General features: G+C 40.7%; 1 protein-coding gene across 1 annotated transcript in view; it reads left to right on the top strand.

Moving 5' to 3' along the window:
- Positions 1-20461, top strand: part of LOC145448996 (DNA-directed RNA polymerase I subunit RPA1-like) — a 43933-nt gene that overhangs the window by 9719 nt on the left and 13753 nt on the right. Inside the window, exons 4-22 of the mRNA XM_080327453.1 lie at positions 369-518; positions 1721-1915; positions 4188-4416; positions 5098-5176; positions 6213-6279; positions 6496-6633; positions 8531-8720; positions 9299-9489; positions 9663-9836; positions 12050-12191; positions 12667-12832; positions 13505-13625; positions 14835-14981; positions 15821-16004; positions 16571-16699; positions 17357-17542; positions 19364-19526; positions 19597-19704; positions 20063-20228. Coding sequence (XP_080183579.1) covers positions 369-518; positions 1721-1915; positions 4188-4416; positions 5098-5176; positions 6213-6279; positions 6496-6633; positions 8531-8720; positions 9299-9489; positions 9663-9836; positions 12050-12191; positions 12667-12832; positions 13505-13625; positions 14835-14981; positions 15821-16004; positions 16571-16699; positions 17357-17542; positions 19364-19526; positions 19597-19704; positions 20063-20228 — 2925 coding nt within the window. The remainder of the gene's footprint in view (positions 1-368; positions 519-1720; positions 1916-4187; positions 4417-5097; positions 5177-6212; positions 6280-6495; positions 6634-8530; positions 8721-9298; positions 9490-9662; positions 9837-12049; positions 12192-12666; positions 12833-13504; positions 13626-14834; positions 14982-15820; positions 16005-16570; positions 16700-17356; positions 17543-19363; positions 19527-19596; positions 19705-20062; positions 20229-20461) is intronic.

Below are 20461 nucleotides of genomic sequence, written 5' to 3' on the forward strand. Positions count from 1 at the left end.
CTTTGTTGCACCAAGAGCAGACGATGTCTATAAACATAAGACCTTAGTCGCTTGAACAGGGTGTGGAAGCGACTAAGGTCGTACATTCACAGTATAGTAATATTCATCAGTCTTCACAGTTTCTGGTCATATTTTCCAAGTATCAGGACTGCAACACGAAATACCAATCATGTGGTGACTTTACTATTCTTCGAAGTGACAATGAAATTTCTCTGTTGGCCGTCCTAGTCCCGAATCATATGACTCGGTTGAGTCATGCACAATGACTCTAGTGCAGGTCGAGTCGATACAAAAATTGACTTGACTCTAATCGAGTCATTTCACGTCACCAAAAAATCGCAACTCTCGAGCTGAATGTTTGTATTTAGTCGATGCATTACCTTCTGCGCGGATCTTGCCTGAGATGCCATATTGTCCTGTTGAACCGTAGCCAACTGCTGCTATTGTATTACAAGCTCGAAGCGCTAAAGAATGGGCTGTATCAGTTGACCAACGATCTCGAGGAGAAATATCGAATGGTAAGAGGCAAAAGATGTGATGCGTCGGACTTTATGACGATTTTACTTGGTTAAAGTGATGAAAATCCATCCGAAACGATTGTAAGGAAGAACAAGAATGTCAAACTAATTGTGTACTCAGAAAAGGCAACCAGCATATATCTAAAAATTCATGCTTACAGATTGTCAACATGTGATCCAGTTGAACTTGAACATAGAAAGTTCTCATCGAAACAAATCGAAGAAATTAAGGAATTGTGTGCTGGAAATCGGCGTTGCCGATGTATTTTACTTGTCATGTAACCTTATACAAGCCAACGTAGCGATTAGCTGCCATGGGAGCTGTGACGGCGCCGAGAATAAATCATTGAAGCAGAATATCAAGCAGTTGCATTCAAAAATGCAATTCCGATCATTAGTAATCTGTTCACACCTCCACAGTATGGCTGTTCAAAAAGAACTTTTTTTCCTGGATTCCAGCCATTCACTGATTAAATTGTCAGGTTACCCTAAAAAACGCTGCACACCAAATTTGGTTCAATTCTAACAAGTACAGGACTTCGCAGATCCAATTAAAATTTTTAATTTATCAGAGAAAATAAAAAAAAAATTTCAAATTTTTCTGCCAATCCCATGAAATTGTTGAGCTGTCTTCAAAGACGATGCAAAACAAATCTGACTCAATTCCGACCAGTAGAAGCGAAGTTATGTGAGTTTTTCGTTGATAAATCTCGGATTATCCACCGATCAAGGACAATCCGAGGATTATCATCGAAAAACTCACATTTTAATTGGATCGGCGCAGTCCTATGCTTGTTAGAGTTGAACCAAATTTGGTGTGCAGCGTTTTTAGGGTAACCTGACAATTTAATCAGTGAATGGCTGGAACCCGGGAAAAAAAGTTATTTTTGAACAGCCCTCCACAGTCGACCACCCTGTTTATTATTCACAAATATTTTCTGGTTATTTTGAAGTTTTGCTTTTCTCCTCTCCGTTCATTGAATTATTTCCTTGACGTTACGGTAATGCGCATGATTTGAACAAGTCACAACTCTCGAATTCTTTTCTTTATATTTACTGCTTCAGTTTAAGGTTACATGAGAAGAAATTTCCAACAAAATCATGAGCTTAGCACGTAATCGAATTAATTACTCGATAGCGGACCCCGACTGCCTTGACTCAATTTGACATTATACAACAGTTGACACTGTTCTCACTGTCAGGTTGTTCAAGAAGAAGACGAGAGCACCATCGAAACCTCCGGACTTGAGATCCTGCAAGAGGCACTCGGGAAATTATACAACACGGCCCTGTCCGAGAGGGAGGGACCGGGGGAAGAAGCAAATTATTTTTCAAAAAACGCCGTGGAGCTGAGACGAGGCATCGTTAAGGAATTCTTAAGGATAACCTCGGCAAAGGTGAGAGTGTTGTTCTGGTAAATGTCAACTAGGTGAGCAGCCGGTGAAAGAAATATTGTGTTGGCCATGGTTGTAAACAAGTCGCAAGTGAATCCCACTTTTATAGTTTTGACTAGGGCTGGGCACAATGATTCGAGTCGAGTAGTAAAAGACGATTTCTTGGAGTACTAAAATTATACGCTGCTCATAACCAAAGGTTAATTTACTAACAAGAATTATAGTTTTGATACTATTTCCCACCGCGGAAGTCTTGAAACCTTGATCGGCCGTGTCGCAGCATACGAGACATAGTACAAAGCTACGAACGTTACAGGGAATAACACATTTTCGAAGTCATGATCATCCCACAATATCGTCACGAAGTGCAATGAAATCGGTATCGTCGAAAATATACCACAGTATCTTTGATGTGACGGATGACAGTAGGGTTGCTATATTTTGGAAATCTGAGAAGGGGACACTTTTTCAAAATATTCAGACTTGCAACACCGGAAGAAAATCCTGAAAAAATGGTAAATTTTTTACACTTCGTGGTCGGCTGACTGGAAAAAAGGTCAACTTTCTGGCTCAGCTCCCAAAATAGCTGCCGGAGCGTTACTTCCGTGTTGATTTACTGTGTCTCAGTCGAATTTTGCCCTTTATTCAACCCTGATTCTCCAAAAAGAGGACATTTGGGCGTCCTCCGAGGACACTTTCTAAAAAGAGGACAAATCCTTGTAAAAGAGGACGTATGGTAACCCTAGTTAACAGGCATTATATTCGTTGTGGTGGCATTGTATTCGTTGTGGTGGCATAAAAGGTAAGGTACATATTTGAACTTTGACACAGTACATTCCGTTGTGACGTCATAATGAGTGACACTCGAATACTCTACTCGCCTCGAAGAGTTTTACGTGATTCAGAATCAAATCACTGAGGTACTCGATTTTGCCCAGCCCTAGTTTTGACTCGAGTCGAGTCGTTTTCAATTCAGCACAGAGTCAAGTCCGAGTTCAAGTCGTGGGGCTATGGGCGGAATCCAAGTCATAGTGTTGAGATTGGAGTCCAAGGTATTGGCGGGCCGGATTCCTGAATAAATTGTATTTAATGTAAACTATAAATTTGAAGCGTAGAGACCCAAAACAGTATTTAATTGACATAATGTACTTCAATAGCTGTTGAAAGGAGTCCTTAAGACCTCTGTGGTCGGTCAGAGTTGTGAACAAGCTTCTGAGCTCCGACTGCGCGTTGTATTTTGAAAACCCTCGGAACATCAGTTAAATTGGACCGCAGCTTTTTCTTGTTAATGTGCATCGTTGAAATTGTTTGGTCGCAAACGTATGTAGACGAATGTTCCTGCGCAGTGCTGACACGCTCTCTGTGCGCAGAAAATCTTGAGCTATGCACAAAAAATCCGCAGTGATTACCTTGATGGCATTGATGTAGACGCGAACAGAACATGTAGTTTTATGGCCGTTTTTCTCGTGTAAGACTGGAAACTATCTGCGAGCCGCTCAAAATCCCGTCGCGAGCCATATGTTGCCCGTCCCTGGCTTGAGCCATTGGTTCGCCTCAATTTTTCTAATTACCTTACCGGAGATGGCATATTTGGTGATATGATTGTACAAATGTACATGTGCAATAGGGCTGTTCAAAAACATGTTTTTGTTTCAAATTTCACTGGCTACGTGTTAAAATTATGATGTCGGCTAAAACAACGCTGCACACCAAATCTGGCTCAATTCCAACCGGTAGAAGCGAGATTCTTGCAGTAGAAAATTTTGAATTTATCTTAAAAAATGTAATTTCAAATTTTTTCTGTCTACGTCATAAAATTTATAGGCTGTCGGCAGAGATGATGCAGACCTAATTCGGCTCAACTCCAACCACTAGAAGCGAAGTTATGGCAGTAGCAATATTCCTAATTCCGTGATTTTATAATGAATAATTTCGAAGTTGGTCACCGTAAATACTATTTTATTTAAATTCAATTTTTTTTCCCGCAATAACTTCCCCTCTACTGGTTGGAATTGAGTCAACTTTGGCATGCAGCGATGTGTTAGCCAACATGATAATTTTATCACGCAGCCAGTGAAATTTGAAAGAAACAATTGTTTTCGAACAGCCCTAAATCGCGCAATGTCAATTTCAATTCTTTGCCATTTGCTGATGATTTCCCCGGACGAGTATCGGTCTAAAATATTCTGGTTTATTCCGATATGAAACTACTATCGCTGAACAAACTCAAGTTCTGCGCCTCGAATTGTTGTGACATCTCTTGACGCTTCTCCAGACCAAGTGTCAGAAATGCGGCAACCCGCCGATTTACACGCGCGTGGAGCAGAACTGCAAGATCTTTTTCGGCGAGTCCCGGAATAAGAAGAGCGAGGCGACGCAGCACTACGTGACGCCGGTCGAGGCCCGCGAGCATCTCTCGAAACTGTGGGCGAACGACGGCTTCATCTTGAGGGCTATATTTGGCGCTCTGCACGACGTCGCGTTGGAGGATGCGGTACACGAGGGTGGGTCGGAGAGGAGTTTATGCTACGGCCGAGTACGGTCTGTGATTATTGGCTAGCTTCTAGTCTTCAATTGATAGTGAAAATATTTGAAAATACGAAGCTTTTTTGAGTGGATAATATGCATATTGCGTGACTAATATCTTTTTGTCGAGATGCCAAAGGGGATAAAAATTTATTGAATCTCAGAACTCGGTCCATTGTCCAAAATTTTCTTAGTTGAGCAAAGGTGGAGTGGTCTAATTTTATTCCCAATTTCTAATGTATGGATTGGATTTTTAATTAAAGAAATAGAACACCAAATTTCAACCGATCCATCGATTTAGAATACTTTCCGACAGGATATACAGCTCACGGCCTAGTTTTCGGTATATCCTGGATCACAGTGCTGCGAATAGTGTCGCAATTCATGACGGGCACTCATCAGCAAATGTGGAGTTTGAAGATTCCAGTTCAACTCCACTACCAATGAACAGGTTTCTAATTTCCTCGTTTGCTGATGAACGTGTGCCAGCCCAAGTCGAGTCACCTAAATATCTGGAGGCATTACAAAACTGGTCCATCGCATACGGCTTGAAAATTTTTCGCTAGTTATAAATGTCATTGCAGTGTACTTTTTTATTGTTGGCCGTACTCTGCGTGTAACTGCAAATGTTGATTTAACGTATGTCTTCAATGTTGCAGCGTCTGAAGAGTCGAAGAAGAGCATTTCGTCGCCGATGGACGTGTTTTTTCTCACCGTTGTGGCAGTACCGCCTCCAAAGTAGGTGTTTCGGATTTTGCCGAGTGGCAAATAGCTTTTCCAGTCCTGTCACACTATACTCTCGGGTGTTGGTTAAAGTAAGATGGTAGTAGTGCAGGGGACTATGATCTACAGCCCGCGGATTGGATTCACCTAGCCTCTAAGAATAAGAAATTCTGAAAATAGGATTGGATATGGTCGGAACACTACGTTGCTCCAGTGCTTGGAATTGGACTTGACCGTTTCCACAGATTGGGCTGTCCGTTAAAAGTGGACTCTCCGCTGAACGACCAATGAAATTCGCTAATTTTGCATCAAGAGTTATCAGAAATATACAAGTTCCCAAAATTGGATCACTGTTTGCAAAGCAAGTTTGTGAAATGAAACATAAGGGTTTCAAAGGGATTGCTGCAATCAGTCTTGTGATTTGCAAATTAGATTCGAACGCTGTGCTGCTGCGCTCTTTGCACATTGGAATATGTGACTTTGCTTGGTGGTGAAAAGGTATAATCCAGCGAATCTCAAAATTGCAATCGTGAACAAGGCGAAAGGGTGTGCCCTCTTATTTTAAACTTGGTTGTATGGCCGCGCTACGATTTGGAAAAAATAGCAATTACGGCGGCAAATTCTTCTCACGGTAATTTGAATTTGAAATCTTGTTGAACATCAACATCTTTGCTTCTACTGGTTCTAATTGAGCCAAATTTGTTGCGTGTCTTTTTTTTGCAGACAATCTAATAGCTTCATGGGGTAGCCAGTGAAATTTGAAACACGATATATTTATTTTCATTGAGTGATCAAAAAGTTTTTTTTTTATCTTTCATAGCAAAGCCTCCATAGGTTGGAATTAAGCATTGTTTGGCTGACCAAACCATTCAATCGTGCAAGCAATAAAATTCGAAAACAAAGTTGATTTTGAACAGCTCCAATGGGCATACAGCAACAAATTTCACGGTTGGGTTGCCAATAGTTTCAATAGGAAACCATAGAGTTCTTGATGGCGCACAGTGAAATAGAAACGTAGGAAATATCCTCACCACCTATTCGTTTCGCACAGGTACCGACCCGTTATGAGCGTCAACGGAAAGCAATACGAAAATCCGCAAAGCAGCCTCTACTCGAAGGTATTAGATTTTCTTGAAAACTTTCATACCTGTTCCCAAACTCCCTTCTTCTTTACAAAATCAAAGTGCAAAATTAAATGTGCCGGTAGTTTTTTCAAAAAACTGTTTGGTAAAGGTGAAAACAGTCTAAAACCGCATTCATTTGAGTTGATAGTGCAAATTGCCGAAATGATTGGAAAAAAATCGGACTTCGTCGCTGACCGCCTGCGTTTTCAGATCATTGTGGACTGCATGATGCTGCGAACTCTGACCGCTGTCTCGGACGACGAAGACGTGAATTTGAAGGAAGTGGACGCGACGCAAGATCTGGTCGGCGGCAAAACGCAAATGTTCAGCAAATCGGACAACATCAAAGTGAGTGTTGCGAACTTGCCTTCGGGGCCGGTGCCCTGGAGCCGTGCATTTTCAAAAGAGCTGGGACCGTAGCTCTGATATTCAAATGGAACAGGAGCTATTATTCAAACAGCTGGCTCCTGCTCTGGCTCCGTGTATTTCATGAGATGCTATACTATCACTCAGTCTTGTAAGTGTAACTAAATCCAAAGAGACCAAGTCACAAGTCAATCTCACTTTTATAGTTTTGACTCGAGTCACGTCGAGTCATTTTCAATTCACCGCCGAGTCAAGTCAGAGTCTGAGTCGTAGTGTTTTGACTCGAGTCCAAGTCAACACGTTCACTGTTCAGTGTTCAGTTTTGAGTTCAACCCACTTTTTTCAACTCTGCTCGAGCGATATAGAATGGCACACGTTCATAATATCGCAATTTTTCTCAGTTTTCACAGTTTCCATTTTCCAAATATCAGGACCAATGGACAGAATACCGATAATGTGGTAACCTTACTATTCTTCAGAGTTACAATGAAATGCCTTTCTTGGCCGTCCTGGTCTCGAGTCATATGACAGCGGTGGAGTCCTGCGCAATGACTCGAGTACAAGTCGGGTCATTGCATAAGTTGACTCAAGTCGAGTCAATACCGTAAACCGGGGTAACTTTGGACTTAAGGGTAACTTTGGACACTAAGCAATAAAAGATTTAAATGGTTATTGGTGGAAAAGGGTTGCCGCTGGGTGTCCAATTCTTTTTCATGAGGCAAAAGTACCACATGTAGTCCCAATAAAAGGTGGATTCATTTCACTACCAGATGAACTTGACCCAACATTGATAAATTAATGGAGGGGGTCAATTTCATCAAAATTTGTGGCCGTTAAACTTCTTACAACCAAACATAGTTAGCATGTGATTCATAGATTCAAAACTTGGCAGCAGATACCTCTAAGTAGTCTTAATCCATGGCAAAAATCTCAGTGGGCTCACCCTTAGATCAATACAAGAAAATATGATGTCCAAAGTTACCCCGTAAAAGTTTATCAGAATGGGGTAACTTTGGACAGTGGAAAATGTGATATTTAGAAGGTAAGGTAAAAATCACGCAATAGGCCAGAAATATACTATTTTGTTTCAGTTTTAGCCACTGCTCTCATCCACTCTTACCAAATAAGCCTCATTTACGAGGTTTCATAAACAATAGAGGGTAAAGGCATACAAAAAACTACATTGTCCAAAGTTACCCCACATGCACGGGTAACTTTGGACACGGATAATTTACAAATATAAGGTACTTATTTATGACCATGAAGATTTTGGATTAGTTAATTCTAATCTTTGCTCCATGACTCCAAAAAAACACAAAACTTGCCTCCCCTACACCCTAGCATTTCCAAGATACAAAGCGGAATTGTTGAAAATTGTCCAATGTTACCCCGGTTTACGGTACTTGTTTATGACCATGAAGATTTTGGATTAGGTAATTCTAATCTATGCTCCATGACCCCTTAAAAACACAAAACTTGCCTCCAGCACCCCAGCATTTCTGAGATACCAAACGGAATTGTTCAAAATTCTCCAAAGTTACCCTGGTTTACGGTACACAATTTGACTGGAGTCGAGTCATTTTATGCATTTGAAAAATGACTCGAGTAGCCAGTGATGTCAATGAACAATAGAGATGGAGCTAATCTATGATCAAAGAGAGCCCCGGCACTGGAGCTGGAACGATTTTACATTTCTGCTGGCTCCAAAGCTTGTGACGTCACGAAATTTTCCAATACTCTTATCTTTAATTGTCAATACGGATATTTATTTCAAACCATGGTGTTGACTAACTTGACTTGATATTATCAGCCAACCAATAATACTCATTTCACTTCTAACCATGTATACACCGGTGAGCACGATATTGTTTCGTTCTAGATTAGCGATAAAAGTTGGGACATGCTGGCGGCCATACCCGGTAAAACCAAGGCCGACAAACTGGAGAATTGTTGGGAACGTTTACAGAAGCACGTCAACCTTATTTTCGACTCTGAATCTTTCGCGAAAGGCGGCGAGGACGTGTCCGAGAAATGCCCGGGCATCAAGCAGAAGCTGGAAAAGAAAAACGGTATCATCAATCGTCAATTAAACAAAATGTCTGCAGCTGAGCACCTAGAAGCTGAAAAATACATCAAAAATATATTTTCTCTCCGGATCCCGGGCATTCACCGATTAAATTGTTCGGTTGCCTGAAAACGCTGCACACCAAATGTGTCTCAATTCCAACCAGTATACGCTGAGGGTTATCATCAATCACCAATTGATACAGAAGATGAATTTCGGTTTTGGAAAAGTACAATTTTTAGTCTTGGCAAACTGCTTTTTTGACAAACAGATATTTCACATCATGCCGTGTTAATATTGATAGAATGACATGAGGGTTCTTCATAGTCGATTAGCCATTTATGCGCAGTATAAAATTAGAAAAAACTACGATTTTCCTCCCACCAAGTGAAATATTTAAGGGTAAATACAGTAATTTTGGGCTTTTTAGGGGTATAAATATCTTCTGACAGAGAGCCAATCTGACAAAACTGACGCGATATCCGTAATCAGCAACCTCAAAAACCCCAGAAACGACTCTAAGATGTTCTGCCTAAAAAATTTTTTTTCGTTTTGTTGACCAGTGTAATCTTATGTTGTCAGGACTTTTTCGCAAGAATATGATGGGCAAGAGAGTGAACTTCGCCGCGCGGTCCGTTATTTCCCCAGACCCGTACATCGCGACGAACGAGATCGGTGTGCCATTGTGTTTCGCATCCAAACTGACTTACCCCACGCCTGTCACGTCTTGGAACGTTAAAAAGCTGCGGCAGAACGTGATCAACGGACCGAAGGTTATGGCTGTTGGAATATTTGTTATCTCAGTAGCTCATTATTTGCTACACATTATTCGGATGTAAAATGTTTTCTCTGCTCTCCATACTTGTAGTTGTTTTGAAAGAGTTGACCATTCGAAATTGTATCGATATTTTGCATGTTTCATTCAAATTACAATACTTATGGTCAGATTTACCCTGGCGCTACCATGGTCCGTAAAGAGGACGGGTCCAGCATACTACTGAAAGCGGACGACCCGATTCAGCGAGAGGCAATCGCCAACCAACTGATCGCCCCGGAAGGCGATGGAAAAACGAGGAAAGACGGATTGCGAGACGTCAAAATCGTTCTTAGGCATATGGAGGTGGGTGAACTGCATTCGTTTGACGGAACACGAGAAATGTATACTCCTATTGAAGTATACCCGAATTCGGCTGACACTCAATTGCACCCTCGAGCGTCTCTTTAGGGGACTAGCAAGTCCAATTTAGAAAAAACATCAGAATTTTCTTTTTTTTTCTTGGCTTGAAATATCAACGAAGTACCCATACTCTTGCCTCATGGCCTTATGTTAACCAAAATGTAACTAAAAACTTCATAATTTCGATTTTGATCCGCACCGGTTTAGTATCTTTATTACTGGTAAAATGTTTCTTATTATTTTTCTCCATTGTGAAAATTTGTTGAACAGCTTTATGGTAAATCAAAAATTTGTGTGATATATATGTCGTATAGTATTCACTCGTTTTTTTTTTTGGAAAAGCTAACATCAACACCTATGTTTTGCTAAATTAGAGTCGTTTGGCTTAGGTATACCTTGCTCTGAATTACAGAGGTTCACAGCAAACCTTTTGGAAAACTGACTTGAAATTTGAAATCTTGAATTTATCCAAGAGGGGTTGCACATATTCCTTCAAATTTTAGCGTAACACAGCACTGTCCTAGTACTCTTTGAAGAAGGCGGTATATTGAAAAGAGGGCTTCACAATTTTGAGATTTCGCATTCCCCGTGTCGGTGCATTTTTTCTCCCTCAAATCCACAATCTGAAGAGTAGAACAATGTTTTTTTTTTTTTTTGTATTATAGCATAGCGACATCTAGCGACTGTGAAAATTTCATGGTGATGGGGTTAGCCATCTGAAAGTTAGATTTTTGACTCGCTAGTCCCCTCTAGTAGGAGAAATGGTGCTGGAAAAGCGACGCAGAGTGTTGCAGTGTGTATGTTTGTCTATTTTGATTTCAAATTGGGCAGCTGTGATAAATTATTGAGAATATATTTTGGAATTATGCCTGTATCATGCGATCTTACAAAGCGTGCCCGAGCGTAACTCCATGTCAATTCTGTGATCCATTGCCTCGATTCCAAGTTTAAGAACCGGATATCTTGCCACTGAAATTGGTATATTGCATTTAGAAATCATAGTTTTTAAATTGTTGCTTGACCCTGCGTGCGAAAAATTGTCTAATTACAAAGAAATAGTCGTTGAAAATGAACCTTGATTGTAATCAACATCTCAAGTTTGCATTTGTTAATTATAATGGTTATTTAGCTATGAAATAATGAGGCACGGGCAGAGAAACAAAATATTGTATCTAGAATTCTTGCGACTCCTCAATCTGTCTTCTGCGCCACGTAACTCTGTTAAGTGTTGACCGAATCCATGTTTTGATATATGTCTCGAGTTTTAAGGGGCAGGCACACGTTGCCACACATTTTTTGAAATTAGATTGGAATTAGAATCACTGAACTTGGAGAATGAATTGTAGGCTATTCACATTATAACAACAAAAATCTGCTTCAGTTCATGTCATATCAGAGCTCATTCAGAGATTGGCTCGTCTTGTGCTCTAGCTAACTGCTGCTACTGTAACATTCTTTGCAATACTAGAGCATAAAAATATTTCGTAAGTTACAAGTATATAGTATATTCATATTGAAATAAACCCGAATATTTTCGGCTGACACTCGTCAAGGGTAATCGTCAGCAACTAGTAGAGGATTGAAAAGAATATTGTATATCAACAATGGTATTGAACATTGAACGCTCTCTCGTTTGAAATTTCATGCTGGTGACGTCATATTTTGTGATACGATTGTTGACGTACAATGTTCTTTCCAATTCTCTACTAGTTGCTGACGATTGCCCCTGACGAGTGACAGCCAAAAATATTCGGGTTTGTTTCAATATGATTATACTAATCGATTGTATATTGAAGTTCTGTACCTCCAAGAAGCTCTACAAATGGAAGTGTGATTGGCCCCTCCCTCTACTAGTTGCTGACGATTACCCCTGACGAGTGTCAGCCGAAAATATTCGGGTATATTTCAATATGAATACACTATTCAATTGTATATTGAAGTTCTGTACCTCCAAGAAGCTCTTCAAATTACAATTAGTGTAGTTATATGCAAGTCCGCCTACAAATATATCTCGAAACTACCAAGTTCTTGACATGTCTCCTTTTTCGTTGAGCTACGTCGGAATTTCGTATAAAAGAGGCAACAAGGTTTTGAGCCCTCCTGTTTGATGGAACTGGGAGATTTCAAAATTGATAGAAAACGATTTGAATATTCAGGACGGCGACGTTGTGCTGGTGAATCGACAGCCCACCCTGCACAAAGGCTCCATCATGGCCCACAAGGTCCGAGTTCTGCCCGGGGAGAAAACCCTGCGCTTGCATTACGCCAATTGCAAGTCTTACAATGCCGATTTCGATGGTGAGATACTCGTTATTTGGTCGGGCTGGGTAAAATCAGCATCTGAGTCAAGCATTAAGATTAGAGTCAAGTGCAGTATTTGGCTACCACTTAAAGGTAATATTGACCCTGAAAGTTTAAAAATAGAGCCTATTTTCGGTCATGATGAAAATACTGCCAATTACATGTTGTCGAAAGTAATTTTTCATTTCTGGACCACGTCTATTTTGTAGCACTTTGTGATAATGCATTGGGTCGATCAGGATTAATACCTCACAGAAATTTCTTCTCAACTTGGTTTATGACTCGTGATAGGCAAGGCATTGAATGTCTGGTCAATAAACAAGGTAACCCAACTCCAGTCATTTTCCATGTATAAAGATGGCCCAGACCGAGTCATGATTCGAGTTATTACAAGCCGGGTGTCCAGCTCTGTTGTTGTGGCGGTGAAATTTTGAATGTATCTGTCAATTCGGCTTCTATTTTCGTTGGCCAGGCGACGAGATGAACGCGCATTTCCCGCAAGACGAATTGTGCCGCTCGGAAGCTTACAACCTGATGTCCACCAACTCTCAGTATCTGTCGGGCAAGGACGGCAAGCCTCTGAGCGGGCTTATTCAAGATCACATGGTGGCCGGGGTGCACATGTCCGTCAGAGGAAGGTATGTGTTGCGTTCTTAAAATCTAATTGTAACGAGTAAAGAATGGCTGAAACGGAAATTCTCAGCGGATGTCTATGTGGCTAACATATTTGCGATTTGAGCGGATAGAGTGGGTGTTAGCTACAAGCTTCTAGCGAAATAATTTCAAATGCAATAAAGAAGACCGACAGCTCAGCAATAAACTTTCATCATTGAATAGGCCTGGTTAAACTTAAGGCTGTACAGTGTACAGAATCGATTACATCAGTGATTCGATTCCGAATCAAGTATTGAGCTTCGAGTCGAGTATCTTGTAGGTACAGAACTTCAATAAACAATTGAATATTATATTCATATTGAAATAATTGCGAATATTCTCGGCTGACACTCGTCAGAGGTAATCGTGATAAGCTTTGTAGTACATGTTCTTACTCTACATTACGACCTATGGCAGTTACAGAGTCGCAGTGTAAAACAGTAATGTAACTATAATTCTAGTTGGCAAATTGACTCCTATCTTAGAATCGTTAGAATTGATGCTGTACCCGATACAGTACGCGAATGATTGTGCCCAACCCCGGTTATGAATTCAAGTCAACTTCATTCGCCCATATTCAAATTCAAGACACTATATTGGATGTACTTTGTAGGGACAATTGACTCATGACGAGAAGGCATAATATTTTGCGACAGGTGCTTCAACAGAGAACAGTATCTGCAGTTGTGCACCAACGCGATGATGGGCATTCGGAAAAAGTTGATTCTTCTTCCGCCGACGATATTGAAACCGGAGATGCTGTGGACCGGAAAACAGGTGATGTGTTGTTTTCTGCAAAAATTTAATTCGATGTTCAAGGGGTTGAGACGGAATGGAGTTATTCACATGCGGATGTTTGATTCTTTTGTGTGTAAATAACATCGATCTAATATGATTGCAATGATTTTTGAACTCTTGAAGAATAGTCACGGTAATAGATCTGGTTAACTGTCCAGCGACCATGACTATTGATCAAGTGACCGTTTATTAGTAGGTGCAGATTCCTCTCGTCTCCATTAAATGTGATCTGTAGGGCGATTTTTTTAACCTAAAAACGCAAGATTTTGACATAAAAATCAAAATTTTGTCATTTTTTGACGTTAAAAATCTTAATTTAGACCAAATTTGACCTAACGTATCCAAATAAGGTGTTTTCCCGACATAATGTTAGAATTGTACTACTTATCTTCATTTCTGGTTGGAGCCGTCTGTCTTTACGAAGCATAGTTTGGTCTGAAAATTTTTTTTTGCAGTACACGAAAGAAACTTTACTACATTCTTGTGTAGAAAGTGTCTGTTCTTACTAAGTAGCTTGCCAAGAATGGAGAAAGAACGTGCAACAGCAGCAGTTGTTGGCTGACAAACCATTGCTTCATTCTGGCAATGGTGTCTACATCACAATTTTTCATCATGCGCTTCTTGATATTAGAACCATGCAATGCCCACGCAGTCTCGCTCCAGTTGGCATATTGCAGTAAGTTGAGCATAACACCATATCAACCTATTTGTTTCATTTGAATGTTCATGATCCACAATGAGCAGACAATGGGCCGTGCACAACTGTAGGCCTATAAAGTAGGCTACAAGCTGTAAAATGTCAAATGATAAGTTCACCGACAGTGCAAAATCTACAACACAAACGAAATGCAGGCCGCGAAAAAGTTTCAATTTTGTAAACAATTTTGACTTTTTTTGACCTAACGCTACAATTTTGACCTAATTTTGAATCGCCCTAGTGATCAGATAGTTTTAGAAACCACATTACCTCTAATGGTGTTGATCCAACCCAGTAAAATTCCACTTGGCGTGAACAGATCCTGATTAAACGCCTTCCGCAAGATTTGAAAGCAGAGAAGTATTGTAAATATCGTAGTCACGCAACTCCGACATTAAAATTGAGACTGTTTGCAAAGCTGTGTTTCTTGACGTACCGGTACCAATGATTTTTCGATTCAATGTCCTACATGTTTATGACTTTGAATTTAGGTGTTCAGCACGCTTTTGATGAACATCATTCCTACCGGAGCGCCGTTGCTGAACTTGACGACCCTCTCGAAAATCCGCTTTTCGGACTGGGAAAACACAGACGCCAGGCCGGCTAATATTCGCAAGTCGGAGATGTGTGAGTCGCAGGTAGGAATTTGTTTTTCGGTATTGGCAAGCGGTGACTCAGCACAGTGCCACTCGTGTTGCTACCCTACTGGTTACAAATCCTGTTTGGCGATGCGATTGTTGATTTGCAATTTTCTTACCAATTCTTTACCAGTTTCTGACGACAACCCCTGACGAGTGTCAGCCGACTATGTTCGGGTTCATTTCAACATGATATATTGTGCAATTGCATATTGAAGTTCTATACCTCCAAAAAGCTCTTCAAATATTTTCCACTTGTATGACTTTTATTCACCAACAGCTATTTTTGCACTGCTGTCTACTACTTCAAATTATACTGCATGAAAGCTAGTTTTTTTTACAGATTTGGACCAGAAAATTTTCAGTTCCTCCAAATTACAGTTTCGTTTTGGTACACATTTAGATTAGCATAAAAATTACCGAATTCGCCAAAACTTGGAAATTGAATGGAATTCCGAATTGTAAAGATTTCTAACAAAAATCAAGTCCAGGTCATACGAAATGTGAGTTCATTCCCATAAGCGTAAGAAAAACTGAAGATTTGGATTATAATTGAAATTAGAGCTGTGAAACATTTCACAAAATATTCCGTTTAGCTCTAATTATTCCAATTAGGCATATACAGCTAGAATTATCTACTTTTCCAAGTTGGGTTTTAATATATCTATGCCACTTTCTCGGGTCGGAAGATATGGGGGGCGATTAATATATGTCGAGCTTGATAAGGGGGCAATGAGTCGAAAAAGGTTGGGAATCACTGGGCTAGAACAACTAGAATGTTTTAAGATACCTTACATTATCAATTGTTTCGTTCAGGTAAAAATACATTTCATTTTCAGGTGATCATCAGGAACTCGCTACTCCTGTGCGGAGTGTTGGATAAAAACCAGTACGGCGCCAATGCCTACGGTCTCGTGCATTCGATGCACGAATTGTACGGTTGCCAGTACAGTGGCGAGCTCTTGACGTGCCTGGCGCGGCTGTTCACTGCCTTTTTACAACAGTACCGCGGTTTCACGTTAGGTGAGAATTGAGGCATTGTGCTGAATTAGTGATTTATGAATCTATTTAATTTAGTTTTATGCGTCGCCTGTGCCATCTAGGGTATAACAATAATAACTATGTATTAATGGCAGGCGCGTAGCCAAGGGTTTACAGTAGTCCGATACGGTACTATCTTTTCAAATTGCGATTGCTTTCACATTCACACACTTCAATTGATCGAATCTTTCCTTGCTTACGTCATATCGTAATGCAGCATTGTCGCAAGCAGCATGAAATAGATCTGATCGAAAAGGATCGAATCATCTCAATCCACGTAACTTGCAGTTATTCTATTTATGGTCCTTTGAAAGTTATATATTCAAACATCCTGAGTCATGTATTCAGTAATGTTACCATTCCCAACGGTAGCCTACTTGAATACGATTTTTCCTAGCCCTGCTTATTGTTGCCCTGATGAAGATATCCATTATACCTAGTAGTTTGCACGGAAATGATTCATTCTAAAGAAAATGACCCGGCACATATGTTATTTGTTATTCTGTCGATGGAATCTGCTTGTATGGTTGCTAATAATGCCGTTACAGGTGTGGAAGATATTTTGGTGACGGCGGAAGCAGACAACGGAAGGACAGACGTTATTACAGACTCGCTCGAAATGGGCCCGGCTCAAGTTGCCGAAGCGTTCGGCATAACTAACACGGAAGACACGCAAGGTAAATGCTTGATAAAGTACTCCTCCGCTACCAACACAGATGATCAGTCGGTTGCCTGTAATATACGAGCATGCGACTCAAATGACAAACGACAGGTCAGCGTGCCACACTTTAACTTTGACACTGGTGTCACAACCTCAAAACTTACCCTAACAACCAACCTAACTCTGAAATCAACTCTTATATTTTATCCTCACCCCTAACCCAACCCTCAAATCCAAAGCCGTGATTTCCAACCTGGTGTCCACGGTGTGTGTAACATGAGACCCACATAGAAAAATGTTGCTCGACAGAAGTGCCAATTTTCAGTTGTGTGCGGCCTGCTAAATAAGTTTCCAATTTAGCTAAAAGTGCGATGCACCTGAGCAAAGCTCAAGTGGGCAAAAAGATGAGAAAGACCACAAAACAGTACAATTGCAAATCACTAAAGAATGCTTAAGCTGACTTTGCACATAGATATTTAAGACAAAATATATTCAATGTTTGCACGATTCTCTGTCTGCCGTGTTCGATTGGTATTTATCTGTTACCGAACTTCATTGCTAAGCTCGGGCTCCAGAGCCCCGGATAGAAAGCATTCTTGTGACTTGTCTTGTAAAGAGAATGTAGAATGTGTTTAGTGACATTGAGATTGGAATACGGTCATTTGCTCTGTAGATGCATCGTCCAAAATGCACGACGCCCATCTGTCCAAGGTCCTCGGCAAGGGGGACGGCCTCGCCGCAGTTGACCATTCGATGAAATCGGCCAGCAACGAAGTCACGGATCGTATAGCGCGGCATTGCACCGGGCGCGGTCTTCAGAAGGTCTTTCCAAACAACAACCTGCAGCTGATGGTCACGTGTAAGTATTCCGCTAGAGAAATGTTTACATGTAAAAAGTTTGTTACTGACAAGATAAGCGTGATTGTGAAGCGTCTGGCTTCTATTCGTTACCGACAAGATAAGCGTGATTGTGAAGCGTCTGGCTTCTTGATCAGTAAGTCTTGGCCTCTTGGGTTCAATCCCCGGCCGGGTCAGACCAAAGACCTGATTAGTGACACTGGTTTCCATGACTTCACTGCTTGGCGCTCAGCATTACAGGGAGGGATGGGCAAAATCGAGTGCCTCAGTGATTCGATTCAGAATCACGTATTATGCTCTGAGTCGAGTGTTCGAGTATCACTGATTATGTACTATATCAAAGTTCAAATATGTACCTTTTTGCCACCACACATGAAAGATACTTTGGTATTTTTTCGACCATACCGATTTCATTGCACTTTTTGACAATGTTGTGGGATGATCATGAATTCAGGAACATGTCATATCCAGTAACGTCGTAGCTTTGTACTATGTCTCGTAGGCTGCGACACGGCCAATCAATGTTTAAAGGCTTCCTAAGTGGAATATAGCATCAAAACTATAATTCTCGTTAGTAAATTAACTTTCAGTTGCGAGGAGCGGATAATTTCAGTACTCGAAAAAATGTCTGTTACTACTCGACTCGAATCATTAAAATTAATACTCAATTCAGATTCGAGTACTCGAATCAATTACTGGGATAGCACGGAGAGGTGGCGCAAGGCTTAAATAGCCTTACAAGGCTATATCTGCACCTCCCTTGTGCAGCGACATATATGGACACCATCCACTCATGGTATGCATCAGCACAGATCGTGTGTATGTATATCATGAGTCGTTGTGTATGCCGCAAAATATCAAAGATAAAAGTAAACAAGGTCCTATTCCTATCATCTCATTGTTTGTTTCCGCCATGCAGAGGTCAGTAAGTAAGTGCTTCGACTGTTTCAGATTACTTGATTGCCCACATTTTGCAACTCGCACGTGTGGTTGTTGTTATACTGATAATCCCACTTCCACTTGAACAGTTTTTTAGGCTTAACTATTACTTTCGGCACATTTTCGGTATTTTGATGAGCAGTAGAAAGTAGTTCGTACGTTAGCTTTGCATCACTTTTGAGATCGGAATTATCATAACAACTGGGTGAGATTGCCCTCATCAATTCGCAATGTTGTGTTGATATTGATTAACTGCTAAAAGTGCACTCTTACTTAATCTACAATTTTCAATGTATATTTACACTTGAAGTAGTAATGACATCTCTTGGAAATTGCTACATCTAATGTACGGCATTACTTCTAATTCTAGTTGAGTATTAAAAGTTACTACCCTGAAAACTTTGACGGAACACCTTAATTCTAGAAATAAGAATGTCGTTCTGTAAGCTCACCCGATCCATGCCACCTTTGTAGCCTTGGAGTAGATATACTACCACAATAATGGAATTCTGCATTTTAGTTGGGGCCAATTTCGTGATCATGAATGTGGTGTATGCAACGCCAGCAACAAATTTGCCTCAGTAACACATAGTCGAGCAACAATGAGAGAATATTGTAAAGCTTGTGCAATGTGAAAGTAACATCAGGATAGGCTACCATATCATGGTGCGATACACAACACATGGTTAGCTATTGCTACAGTTAGTAACATGTCCTTCTCACCAAATACATGAGTTTGAGACACAGTTAAGTACACCAAGGTCAACTGCACTACCACTGGTTGTAGCGATACTGCAATCTTATATTCTTATCTTCTCTACCTACATGTTCTTACGCATTTCATGACACAGCATAATGACATTATATTATAATGTCTGTTTAGCTGGCGCCAAAGGTGGCAAAGTGAACTGCATGCAGATTTCGTGCCTGCTCGGACAGATCGAGCTCGAAGGCAGGAGGCCGCCGTTGATGGTCTCTGGACGATCGATGCCAAGTTTTCTGCCGCACGATCTCACGCTACGCGCCGGCGGTTTCATATCTCAAAGGTACGGGTGTACGGGACTTCTAGTTTGACTTAATGTTGACAAAAAAGTGTCCGTCTCTTTCCCTCCGTAGGTTTTTGACAGGGATTCGTCCGCAGGAATACTTCCACCATTGCATGGCCGGTAGAGAAGGTCTCGTCGATACCGCCGTCAAAACAAGTAGATCGGGATATTTGCAAAGGTTTGCTTGTCAATGTGATTGTAGATTTTTGAAAAGTTGATTGTATTGACATGTTTCTTTTCAAAATTTATGGCCCACACATGGAATTTTGCGTTTTATTTGGCTGCCTTGCCTCAAGATTATGAATGTAGTTTCGAAATTGGTGTGTTTGCATAACAGCTATTTGGTGGTTTGCTGATTTCGGATATGATTTTAGATTTTTGAGATGTTGATTCTGGTTCAATGTCTTGTATGTCATTTTGGATTGCTGAATTGAACTGATCTTACAAACAATCACAAGTCACATGAAGTGTTACCAGAAACTCTATTACTATCGCCTGCTCTTGTAATTTTTACTCTGCCTCCGACTCTCTGGCAGATGCCTTATCAAGCATTTGGAGGGACTTGTGCTCGCTTATGATTCAACCGTTCGAGACAGCGATGGGAGCGTGATGCAGTTCCTCTACGGCGAAGACGGCATTGAGGTTTCCAAGGAGGCCTACCTCGACCTGAAGCAGCATCACTTTCTCGTCAATAATATTGAAGTAAGTTTGATATCGGTCTACCCTCTGTAATCATAACTGGGGTTGCGCAAGATCTGAGTAGGCTAGTTATCTTCGAGTATTTGGGTATATCTGTTATGACATCGTAACAATAACAGGCCTAATGATTATAAAGATGAAGTATGTTCCATTTGCTGGCGTGAGCAAAATATCGGCGGTTACACTTTGTCAAGTTTATTTAGTCTTGCTCGATCGTTGCTATTTATAGCCTGTTG

Source organism: Botryllus schlosseri, chromosome 10 (genome assembly GCF_051294905.1).
Source record: "Botryllus schlosseri isolate E-star chromosome 10, Bs_hap1, whole genome shotgun sequence".
Taxonomy (NCBI): Eukaryota; Metazoa; Chordata; class Ascidiacea; order Stolidobranchia; family Styelidae; genus Botryllus; species Botryllus schlosseri.